The following is a 12,348-nucleotide window of genomic DNA, read 5'->3' as shown; positions in this document are numbered from 1 at the left end:
TACCAGAAAATGGTCCATAGAAACGGAAAGAGGCGGCAGCTGAAACAAGCCCAGAAGAGCACGCAGTCGGGGTAGAAATTGTTGGTAACCCAAATATTCGCTTGTCACGATCTTCAAACCGATCTGTGAATGACAACTACGAATTACAGTTCTCACAGCATTTAATAAGCAAACACTGAACTCGTATTCAGGGGAAACGAAGTTCAATCTAAGTACAGTCACTACACTGCTTCCCTGCATCAGCGCAGAAAAACGTCTGATTTACACTTCCCTTACGCAGCGTCGGATTCCCTTCCGAATTCTACTGCCAGATTCTGCAAACGCCGATCGTATGAAACTCAGCTTTCTCTGGACGTTTACGAGATACAGAAGGCTACAGACGGCGGAGCTCAGATTGATAAAGCGTTTTTCAATCTTCAGCAAGACTTCACACAGATACGCTCCTCCGCTCTGTAAGCAAAATATAGGACTGAAAATTTTCTAGCTAACGGAACCTAAAATGCAGTTCTTGTGATAAAGAGACATCTTCAGAAGCGAATGTCCTGTGCAGTGCGTTCGTCAGGGAAGTGTGTTAAGATCGTTAATGTACTTGATAGCCTTGCTTAGTTTTTTTAAAAAAAGGGTTCGGTATACGAGTATTATATTCGCGACAACACGCTGTGAAGTAGAACGTGTCAGCAGGTCTACTGCTGAGATACCTTTTATACGTCGCAGTCAAATGCAGTGAAAGACGGATTACAAAAAACCCGGGTAGACGAAATCTTGTCATTCAGATGTATTAATACACAGTTAGTGAAATAGTAGATGGCATCTCTAGAATACAAACTGTGAATGGCTCAGAATCTTACATATGCGAGTGTACTCAAGCATTCTGCATTGTTCTTCGATCTTTGACCTTTGTCAAGTAAGAGCAGTGACGGCTCATGAGTATATGTTCCGGGTGCTCATAAACTTTTAGATTCAGAAAAATATGAAAGTGTGAAATTAATAGCATCTACTGTATAACATTTATGCTTATCAACAAGTTTATATAACTATAGCCACTGCCAATAATAATAACAACAGTAATAATAATAATAATAATCCCGTGTGAGGTTGTTAGATCCTCCATCGGTCGCCTCCCCAGGTGGCGGATAGGGGAAAGCCTCCCAGATATGGATGGTACCGAGGAAATCAAATACTCGGTGCGAACCAAATACTAACATGAGCCCAAGAAATCCAGACACGTCTGTGTGAAAAACACTGGTACTCTGGTCAGCGTCTGTTAGCTCAGTGAGCTCGGCTGAAAACAATATGTTATAAAGGCCTCAACATCCTCTGGTCCTAGCCGGTCCTGGAACGAACCAGGCCAAACCACTGAAATACAAGTGAACATGAACTGTGCACACAATCACAACTTTATCCCAGGTAGTACACAATCCCCCGTCAAGAGACGGCAACTGGACTTTCGGATTCTGTGGAGTCCAGGCAAGCACAGCAGAGAATGCTGGAGATCTCTGGTAAACTTCCCTACAGACAGAAAACATTCATCGGAACACCGAACACCAACGCAATCATCCAATCAGGAAAACTACACAACCCCACTCAAGAAATCGACCAACAACAAGAAACACGACTGACCGACGATGAAATCATGGACTATGGAAGTTACCGCATCTTCAAAAGCAAACCACAACAGAAAGTCGCGAAAGGTAAACAATCTTGGGCGTGGATTTTCTTGTGCATAGATCTATCATCAACTCTGTCAAAGAAATCTCACCTGTCAACAATCGACTTATGACAATGCCCATCCAGAGCACCAACATAAAGTGCATCAGTGCATCAGTGCATCAGTGCATCAGTGCATCGGTGCACATGCCCCCACCAACATCGGCAACAAGAAGAACCTACAAACCGTCGAAAAATTCTGGAACCAACTCGAAAAGACCATGAGCAAAATTTATCAGGATGACGTGGAAATCCTAATGGGAGACTTCAGTGCTCAACTTCGCAAGAGAAATATCCATCGAAAAATCATTGGCAAGAATTCTGCACATCAAAACACAAACACGAACGGTACGCAGCTGGTTGATATCTGCCAACAATTTGACCTCAAGATTATGTCTACCCACTTCAGAAAACCCGCACAGAAATAAAAAAAAATGTGTCGGTTGCCAATCCAACAACTCGGTGAATACCAGATCGATCACGTAGCCATCTCCCACGCCCACTACAGAATCATCCATGATGTTCAAGTCCAACAGGATACGAACATCGATTCAGACCACTACCTTACACGAACCAAGATAAAATTTTCCCCAAAGAGAGTTCACCACAAGAAAGCCCACATCCAAAAGTTTGATGTATAGAAAATTCAAGAAACAAAAATCGCAGAAGAATGGAAGAAACAACCGGCAATAATTGGACTGACTTCCGCCACAAAAGAATCAGAAAAGCCAAAGAACTGATCCCACTGCAAAAGAAGCTAAAACAGCCCTGGTGGAATTCTAACTGTGATCATTAAACGCCGACTCGGCTTCCAAAAATACAACAGCCACAAATCACCAGAAACCCAACAGCACTTCCTCAACATCCGCAAGCAGACAAACAGAACCATCAGGAAAACAAAACGCGACTACGTCACTGAACAACTCAAATCAATAGAGGATAACTTCAGGAAGCTCAACAGCAAAAATTTCTACAAGACTTTCGCGAGCAAAACTAAAGGTTACTCACCGAAAAATCTGACTTTCAGGAAACTTGCTCCCATCAACCAAGAAAACTGCGAAGAACTGGCTCAGTACTTTTCTGAACTCCTCCACTGCCCGAAACCACCCGAACGTTTCCAACATCTAGTCCCAGAGCACACAAAACCCGATACAGAATCCCAAACATAAGAAGAAATCCATCACCACATCAAGAAACTCAAGGACAGAAAGGCATCAGGAGAAGATGGAATCATCGCAGAATTACTGAAAATTATGGAGTCACATTCACTTCAGGAAATCACGTAAATCATCCAAGAAATCAGGCAAAGTGAGAAACTGCCAGACGACTGGAAATGTGCACTCATCCACCCACACCACAAAACAGGAAACAAATCCGACGTAAATAACTACACAGGAATCTCCCTCCTCCTCGTCCCTTACAAAATACTCTCCGCCTGCCTTCTACAACGCGTACAAGAACGGCTCGAGCCCCTAATGGTGAATACCAGACAGGGTTTAGACAACCCTGAAATCCACATCAAAACTTCGGGCCACATGAAATATCCCAACCATCTGCACATTCGTCTACTTCAAGTAAATCTACGACTCCGTCGATCGACGATCCCTCTTTTATATACTCGAAGAGAGCAGTCTTGACCCGAAAACACGACGACTCATCCAACAAACCGTAACCGACACAATTTCCAAGGTCGATTTCAGCGGAGAAATCTCCGAGCCTTTTCTCATCAAAAACGGCGTCTGACAGGGTGACGGACACTCCCCACTACTCTTCAACATCTTTCTCGATAAGGTCATCAAAGAATGGGAAAAGGAACTGAAAAAACAAGACAACTGGAGACCCGTCATGTTAGGAAAAAAACGGGATAACATCAATGTCACATGTTTAGCCTTCGCTGACGCTCTGGTGATCCTCTCGGAGGATGAACAAACAGCAATTTGTCAAATTGAAGTACTCAAAGAATGTGCCAAAAAAACTGAATTTATGGCCACAAAACACGTCAAAACAGAAAATTTGATCACAGAATACGGTACAATAAACAGAGTCAATCACTTTTGAAGGGTCTCTGCATGAGCCTCTTCATGATTGTGCCATACCACACAAATTCATTTGTTTGCCTCTGGGACCTCAATTGTTGGTGCAAATGGTCTATTACCCTAGATGTAAAGAAGAAAAGTGAAAAGACAGCAGCTGAGTGTGTTTGTGGTGGCCACAGTGTATTATCCACATTTCGTTTTAACATTTCATTAGGTTATTGATACTTGTCGGAGCCCCACACGCATGTTTGATACATTTAAGAGCCATATTTCAATGTATCTATTCTTTCCTCTTCTTGTCCGATCAGTTGAATGTATGGATGAGAGTGTGCAAGGATTTCAGTGTGTGGGTCCGTGGGAGTGCAGTAGTGTGCCATTGTGTCAGAACAGCCAACTGTAGGAAACACGTACCAGGTAACAAAGAGATTTCTGTTTGCCTTGGGCGAACCTTTTGTATAGGTTGGCACCACAATAGGGGCTCCTCTGGCCACTTCCGTAGGTACGGGGAGTGGTTTTGGTGGGAGAGCGAATGCTCGTGGTGAGTTCCGTGGGACGCAAGACGGGTGAGACCTACTGGCGGTAAGTGTACCTTTTCGATGAGAAGTTAATGTTGTGCTTTATGTAAGTTTTTCAAAGCTAGTCAAAGTAAATGATTCTTTTCATCGTTCATAGTTTATTATCGTGTATGACAAAATCACATCCTATTGTCCAGTTGAACTGTTAATGAAACACGTGGACCCGTGTTGAGTTTATTGCGATTCTGTTCATTTCGTCCAGTATCCCTTTCGAGAGAGCATGTATATTGCGTATGATTTCCGTGATTTTATGACTGAATTTCGTCGAATTCGTTTCACTTGATAACTTTCCTTGCGTACACTTTTGTTTGTGAGGACTACGTGGTCGTGATGTTATGAGAAAGTTTACAGTGCCAAGGCCATGGTGAACTTCCGCTGTAGAATATATGAATTAACTATGATTCTTAATTATGCTTCATATTTATAGCAATTCACTTCAAATAGAAATTTTATTCATATATCACGCACTTTTACATCAAGGGAACAGCCCCTCTTGCTAACCACTTGTGCTGTGCTGAAGGTTTTTAGTTCTTTTCATTCCTGTTAGTCTCTCAAGTGTGTGTGAATGTAAGTGTTCTTGATTAAACCACACTTTGATCATTCCTCTTCCATAGATCATAGACCTAGCAGGGGGGCGCAGTGGTTAGCACACTGGACTCGCATTCTGGAGGACGACGGTTCAATCCCGCATCCGACCATCCTGATTTAGGTTTTCCGTTCAAATGGTTCAAATGGCTCTGAGCTCTATGGGACTTAACTGCTGCGGTCATCAGTCCCCTAGAACTTAGAACTACTTAAACCTAACTAACCTAAGGACATCACACACATCCATGCCCGAGGCAAGATTCGAATCTGCGACCGTAGCGGTCGCGCGGTTCCAGACTGTAGCGCCTAGAACCGCTCGGTCACTAGGGTCGGCAGGTTTTCCGTGATTTCCCTAAATCACTCCAGGCAAATGCCGGGATGGTTCCTTTGAAAGGACACGGCCGACTTCCTTCCCCGTCCTTCCCTAATCATATGAGACCGATGACCTCGCTGTCTGGTCTTCTCCAAAAAACTACAACAACAACAACACCTTGCAGGGGACTCCGAAGTAAAGTTCTAGAGTTGATTAATACGCGACGAAATAGATTACAGGCAACAGCAACCATCATATTACTCACTATACACGTTCATGTGTGTAATTAAATTTAGCGATCTAATAAATGTTGTTTTGCCAGAATTTTTGTGTACGCTCTCACTGCAAAAATTCGACTCCATGCTTCACACAGCTTTGATGTACGGCACATCCTACTGCATTCCGTTTGCGCAACAATTGTATTTAGGCCACACTTTACCCCTCCCATACACCGATTAAATGTAAAGATACTTTTCACTTTAAATACTTAGGTGAAATCATCGAACCCACAGGTACGGAAAGATTAGCCCAAAAAGCACGTGAAGCCAAAATGCAAAAGCATACGGGAAATTTGCGAACATATACAACAAAATGTGCATGAATATCAAAACAAAAATTCGACGCTATGCGACTGTCATCAAACCCGAAACACTGTATGCAAGCGAGACCCTAAACCTCAATTACAAATGTGATCTCGACAACATAAAAAAGTTGAATGGAAAATCATTCGCGAAATCCTGGGTCAAAAGGTCACAGATGAAGGATATCAGCTACATTCAAACATGACAACAGAAAAATACTCCAGCATTGAAGCAGACTTCCGCAAACGACGATTGAAGTTCAGTGGACATATCATGAGACTGGATGTCAACAGATTAACAAAGAAAATACTAATGTACTCACAGAAACTATAAACGCCTACAGTGTGGATCAAACAAGTTTAAACTGATCTCAAAAATGCCAACATTACATCCGTAGACACCGCAGAGCCGTCCGTGATGCGTGCATATACACAGACATACACAAAACAGAGCAGACGCTCTCCGAATGTGGAGGTGACTGGTTACATTCGAGTACAGTGCTATATTACACCCCCCGAGCAATGCATTTGGAGTACGTGTTGGTAGCTGTGCTACATTTATAAGCAATTTTAGAACACAGAACTAGATGATATGCCATGATCGCATAGATAGATCTGACCTAAAATCGATTGAACTACGAAAAATGAGGAGCTAATAGGTATAAATTAACTGAATATAGACCCAAATGCGGTGAAATTGAAGAAGTACTTTGCTATCTTCTGGTTCGCGTCGAACAATTTGTATATGGGACCAAGTATGCGGTAACAGGATGAATCTGGGAAAACGTGGACATCAAAACGAAGGGAATAAGGGAGGCAGTCAATTTTTTCCCATTGAGGCAGGATTATAATGTATGTCTATTGAGGTAGCAGTGATACACGCAAGTTGACTACTGTATTTGATGCTTTTCGGGATGACAGAGAACGATTCGTTTCTAAACTTACTTCCATCTGCGTTAAAGGATAACAGAGAGTGAACCGGGTGATCGATTGAGATGTAGTTGTAACGACTTACGATTATATGCCAGACAGATTCAATCTAGAGAAGGATAAATTGATGGAGGTACTTTTTTTTTTTGCAGTGTTCTGTCGGGATGCATCAGTCACGTGACATAGCCTGCATTCTACTCGTATACAGCTACGTGTATACGTGTATGTACTTTAAAGCACTGTCTACTTGCGATCCTTAACGGTAAACCTGTCATCTGTCGGTCGTCAGAGGACCTCCATCTCATGTGTGAAGAAACGTGACACACTCCTCTAAACGAGCTTTGATTTATGCGATCGCCCCTGTCGCATCTTGTGTGTAAAATCGAGACTTCAGCGTTATAACCAAGTTAGCGGTATAAGCTCGTGACGCGCTACAATCCCCGTGTACACATTTGCCCAACAGATGTTGTGTTTACAGAGTTAGTGGCGGAATGACTTGTAATTTTCTCATGTCGGATGCTGCTGCTATGCGTTTATCTGTTTCCTTGTATGATGTATCCCCCGCTACTAACTATCATTTTATATAGACCTGATGCAGGCGTCATATAATTTCTGAACTGTGACTGGATGTGAACAATCGACACTATACGTCTCCGCAATGCTATATTGTGCTCGTATGATGTAATGTAAATGTTTAACGGAAGTAGTTTTTTTCGCTTTACGATTTGATGAGATAGTTCAGCGTAGAGAAACTGTGAAGAATAATGCATGTCTGATAGGCCGGAAATGTATTCGATCTAACATTTTAGCCCGTTTTTAAGTGCAGAACGTTTTAGTCTTCGGAGTGCGTCTGTTTATGTTCTCTCTCTTACCAATACTTTCCAGGTACAGATCTAAGACTCTAGAACAATAATTTAGAGTTGATAGCTTCGTTGATTTAGGTAAAAATGTGTACGAGAATTAACTGTAAATGGGCGTACTAAGTGGTCATCTACCCAGGTTCGCAATGATACTCGCAAAGTAGTGAAGGGATGGTTTAGCTATGATACTGAAATTGGGGAAACATTTTGTCACATGTCATCTCGAACTCCATCGCGTATAAAAATGAATATTTTCTTGTTCTTAACTGTATGCCACTACATTACGGCACTTTGAAATCTGTTACTATACATCGATAAGGAGTGCTAAGCTCCTCGACATGGTCACATCTCGAGAAATGTCGTGCACTTGGACGGGTTAGGACTCGGAAAGCTTCATTCATTCACGTGACGTGGAGTGTAGCGGTCTTCTTCTGATCGGTTGGAGATTAATTCTCTAATGGTGCTGCAGGGCGGGTTGGTCAGTGACTGTGTGAGGATGGTCCTTTACCCTAAGATGGGAAGAATGCTCTGAGACTCCCATACCCAGAGAGATGGATCGTAAATTAAGTACTATGCTCGAGGTCTTAGAAATATGTAGAGCGCTGTCCGGTATACTTTGATGATTTATGTGTGAATGGGCGTACTGAGTAGTCGTCTATCCATGTTCGCAACGATACTCGCAAAGTAGAGAAGGGATGCTTTACCTATGATACTGAAATTGAGGAAACATCCTGTCACATGATTGGCCGGTGTTGGAGTTACTATAAAATTCTTCGCGCTATCAAGTGTGTTGCTTAATATTACAGTACATCGGCGTTGTCTTTTCCATCCCATCCGTGCATTGGTGTGCTGTTGCTTACCACATAATGATTGACTGACAACGCTTGTTTGAGTTGGAGAAAAAGTTTTGTGGCTGGGTGACAACTTCTGGGGGTTGGTAACATGAAACAGTGATCGCACACATGAGTGCAAAATGAAGAATCACTCGAAATGGAATGCGGAGCCATCATCTATTCCGTCACTGTGACATATGAGTTTAAATGTAGAGGTCGTGAATCCCTTTTGGACGGTAATTTGAAAGCTCTCCACAACGCAGCCAAACACTTCTAGTTTCCCTACCTTGTAACTGTCTTTTATTTAAAATTATCCAGTGTTATGCTATCTGCCGTAAGAATATGATTTACACTGTACGATGTGTAGTTCTCTGTGAGAGGCCGTGGATCAGAGGGTGTCAATGTCGGTTTAGAACCTGACACAAGTTTGGAAGTCGTGGCAGGAAAAAAAAAGGAAATGTTTATCGTTGTACAAAAGCGTGTTAGAAAAGTGTTTGAAACAACTAAACAGGACAAGAGGGAGCGGCTCAGGGTGCCTAGAGCATAGGTGATCAGACTTTAAATTGACCTCTGCATTGTCTGTATAGGTATATTTAATAGGATCGTGTCCACATAGTCGTCTGCAGTAGCAGTAGCAGTTTGAGGTGAGGGAATTGGGAGCTCCGTTAGGAATGCTTGGATGGCTGCACTCTGCACTAATCTGGGGAAGTATTGTGAAATCTGTTTCTCCACGCTGGAGGTTCGTCGCAGTTATGCGTCATTGCATCCGCATCGATGCCTAGATGACTTGTAAATAGTATGAGCTTCTATAGTGCGTAATTTTTCTATGTTGGGAAGGTAGAGAATAACGATGATAGCATGCTGTCAGATTGATTTGAATGGACAGGGATCTGTAGTACTTGTATCTAGTTTGAGGACGTACCACATTGCGCGCATTTCCACCGAATGCTCAAAACACGGCCCTGTTGGTCGTTCTGTTTCTACACGGGTTGCAGAAGGTAGTGGATGTGTACTTTCTCTGACTTCTGCTAAGTTCCGACTTATATTGGAACAAACACTTGTGGAAAAGTGTAAACATTGGTGCGACTGCAAGATGTGTAGGGTGTGACTAAAAGCAGGTTGTAATTTTACTGTAGCAGACAAGTTGGATGAAGGTGCTTCGTTTAGAGATATGAGAATGAAAGTAAGATGATTCACTTGTGGGTGTGAGCATATGCATGTATGTGCTTTAATGGGAAGACCTGATTCCAAATGATGGACATAATTTCTAACATATAGCGTAACTCTAGAGATCTGGGAAGCTAGTGTACATTTTTTTCTTCTTAGGACCTCAATCGGCACATCATCTACTAATACTATTACTACTACTACTACTACTACTGTTTGTGCTTCTTCTCAATCAGTCATCGCCTATAACTCGGCGGATATATTGCGGAACCCCTGATATGGTCTCGAGACAGAACGCGTTGCAAATACTAAAGAATTTTCTAGTTGGGGCGGTGTGAGGTAGTCGCAAGTACTTCTTACACACCATGTTCCTTAGCAGAATCACTTTCAAAGTTAATTGATTTTATGACGCAGCTGCATCGTTTGCTGATAATACGTATTCGTACCATCACCGTCACGGTAGTTGTCCCGAAAACACCGTACCTCGATTTGTAAAGAGGGTATAGCATTTAACATGGACACTTTTGCGCACGTGTAGAGCAAAGACCACTTGTGACAGTAACATGCAGTAGTTGTTGGGATCGTGTTTTTTCTTTAACATCTGGTCGATTACGTCTATTCCAGGGTGGTAGGACTCGCAGGAAGAACGTAAGAGACGTACACATGGATCGTTGATTTTCGGCCAGTATTATTTCGTATCGTAGACAAACAGTTATTGACCAAGTACTATAAACATTATTAGCGCTGGGTGCGTGATATGTTCGCATTTGAGCATGAGGTTTATAAAGTTTGTTTTTGTGTAAAGGAAATCACCATGTTCAACCGTAAGGTGGGTATGTATTTGACTTGGGGTACTGTGATGGCAAAGGGAAGAGTATGTTCAGTAGTAAGGAAGGTACAGATATTTCCATTTCCAGAGCAACAGCCCTCAGAGGGGAGTATTTCCGATACTTCTGTCATTGCCGAATGCCATTCAGTTGAGACCGTGACCGTAACATTTAATTGTAAGTATAATGATAGAAGATATATGTCAAGATTTTAAACATGGCTGCAGCAGCAACTGTTAAAATTCTTCACAATAAAGGATGGCAGCCAAAAACAGTTGCAGGTAATAAAAAAATTCTATCCTGCAACTGTTTTTGGCTGCCATCCTTTATTGTGAAGAAGATATATGTGGCCGGTTTTCTAGAATGTTTCGTTGTATGCAGAGTCTGTGGTGGTACTGATTGACGTTCGCGGTTAACGGCAGCAGTCTTCCGAATGCAGCGGCCTCTTGGAGTGTTATTCTCTCCCATGTAATGTATAATAGTTAACTTTGCAGTCCTCTACACGACTGAAAAGCGAACTAATAGTTAGTATGTGTTGGGCTGCTTTCGTGAGCAAGTGGAAATTTGAGAAGATGGTGCGTTTGCGGTGGAGCGTTATTCGCTCCCATGTACATTGTTCCGTTCACTCCTTCTACACATTTGGCGCCTTTATTTAGTTGAGAGAAGATCGATTGTGGTGTGTGCATCTGGCATGTGGAAGACATGGTTGCCTATTCTCTAGAAATGTGAAAGACCTTAGTTGGCTTGTAAATTATAGGGATGATTTGGAATGTGTTACATCAGCAAGGTCGGTATTCGCGGGTGGAAATATGATTTTTAATGTGGTTGCTTAGTGGTCTAGAGCATGCTCCACATTGCTAAAGTTTCGGGTTTGTAGAGAAATAATTTCTAGTGTACATCTTCGGAATTATTTTGCGCTAGCAATAGGTAGGCTACTGCTGTGTGCTTGATATCGAGAAGTACGGCGAAAATGATATAATATTATGGTGAAAATAGGTGTGTTCATGTAATCCCAGAGTCTGGAGACGCCTGTAGAAATGCAAGCAAGCAAGCAGGCAGTTCCAGACCAGAAAGAGTAGCGCGTTTGTATCGATGGGAAGACGAGTGTGTCTTTGTGCATCAGTTCTGAGAGTGACTTCGATTCATTGAGGACTTTCTGTTGTAAAATGGGTGATTTTGTATGGCATGGAATATGAATTGTGTGTTTACTAGATCGATACGGTACGCGTTGATATATTTCTGAGTTGGAGATCAGTTTGGCCAGCCAGTGTGGCCAAGCTGTTCTAGGCGCTTCAGCCTGGAACCGCGCGACCGCTACGGTCGCAGGTTCGAATCCTGCCTCGGGCATGGATGTGTGTGATGTCCTTAAGTTAGTTAGATTTAAGTAGTTCTAAGTTCTAGGGGACTGATGACCTCAGATGTTAAGTCCCATAGTGCTCAGAGCCATTTGAACCATTTTTTTTTTTATGAGATCGGTTTCACGCACTAATATTCAAGCTCCTGGCCACAGTGAGAGTAGAGTGTAAATGAGTAGGTGTGTTAACGTATTTGACGATATGTGTGGCACTTTGCGAGGTTTAGTTGTCAGTACGAAGTGGTGAACGTTGTAAAGTAGTTTACTGCCACTGAATGTTGCGTCTGTAGAAAGAAAGAAAAGGCTGATGGTGCTTTGCTAGGACTGGGAAGCATCCTAACGTATAGCCGGAGTGAGTATAGACATATGATAATTTTTTCAGGTGCTGTACAGATATAAAAGATATCTGCACTGTTTATCTAAAATGTGTATATATTGCATTGTAAAGTTGGTATGGTTTATGTTATGGCATGACTAGAGAGGATGACTGTGTGTCCTATTGTTAGGGACGTATAGATTGAGTGAGAATTCTTAAGTGGAAAATTATACTCGCTATAAATACTGAAGTACAGTCATCAAGA

At 42.3% G+C, this 12,348-nt stretch overlaps 1 protein-coding gene across 1 annotated transcript in view; it reads left to right on the top strand.

Annotated features, from left to right (window-relative positions):
* The first annotated feature begins 10,630 nt into the window (after window positions 1–10,630).
* LOC124775345 (otolith matrix protein OMM-64-like) overlaps window positions 10,631–12,348 on the top strand; it is a 156,872-nt gene continuing 155,154 nt past the window's right edge. The window contains exon 1 of the mRNA XM_047250176.1: window positions 10,631–10,694. Coding sequence (XP_047106132.1) covers window positions 10,631–10,694 — 64 coding nt within the window. The remainder of the gene's footprint in view (window positions 10,695–12,348) is intronic.

The sequence above is a fragment of the Schistocerca piceifrons genome, chromosome 2 (genome assembly GCF_021461385.2).
Source record: "Schistocerca piceifrons isolate TAMUIC-IGC-003096 chromosome 2, iqSchPice1.1, whole genome shotgun sequence".
NCBI classification, from domain to species: domain Eukaryota; kingdom Metazoa; phylum Arthropoda; class Insecta; order Orthoptera; family Acrididae; genus Schistocerca; species Schistocerca piceifrons.
The sequence above is the reverse complement of the archived record's forward strand: the minus strand, read 5'-3'. Positions and strand labels throughout refer to the sequence as shown.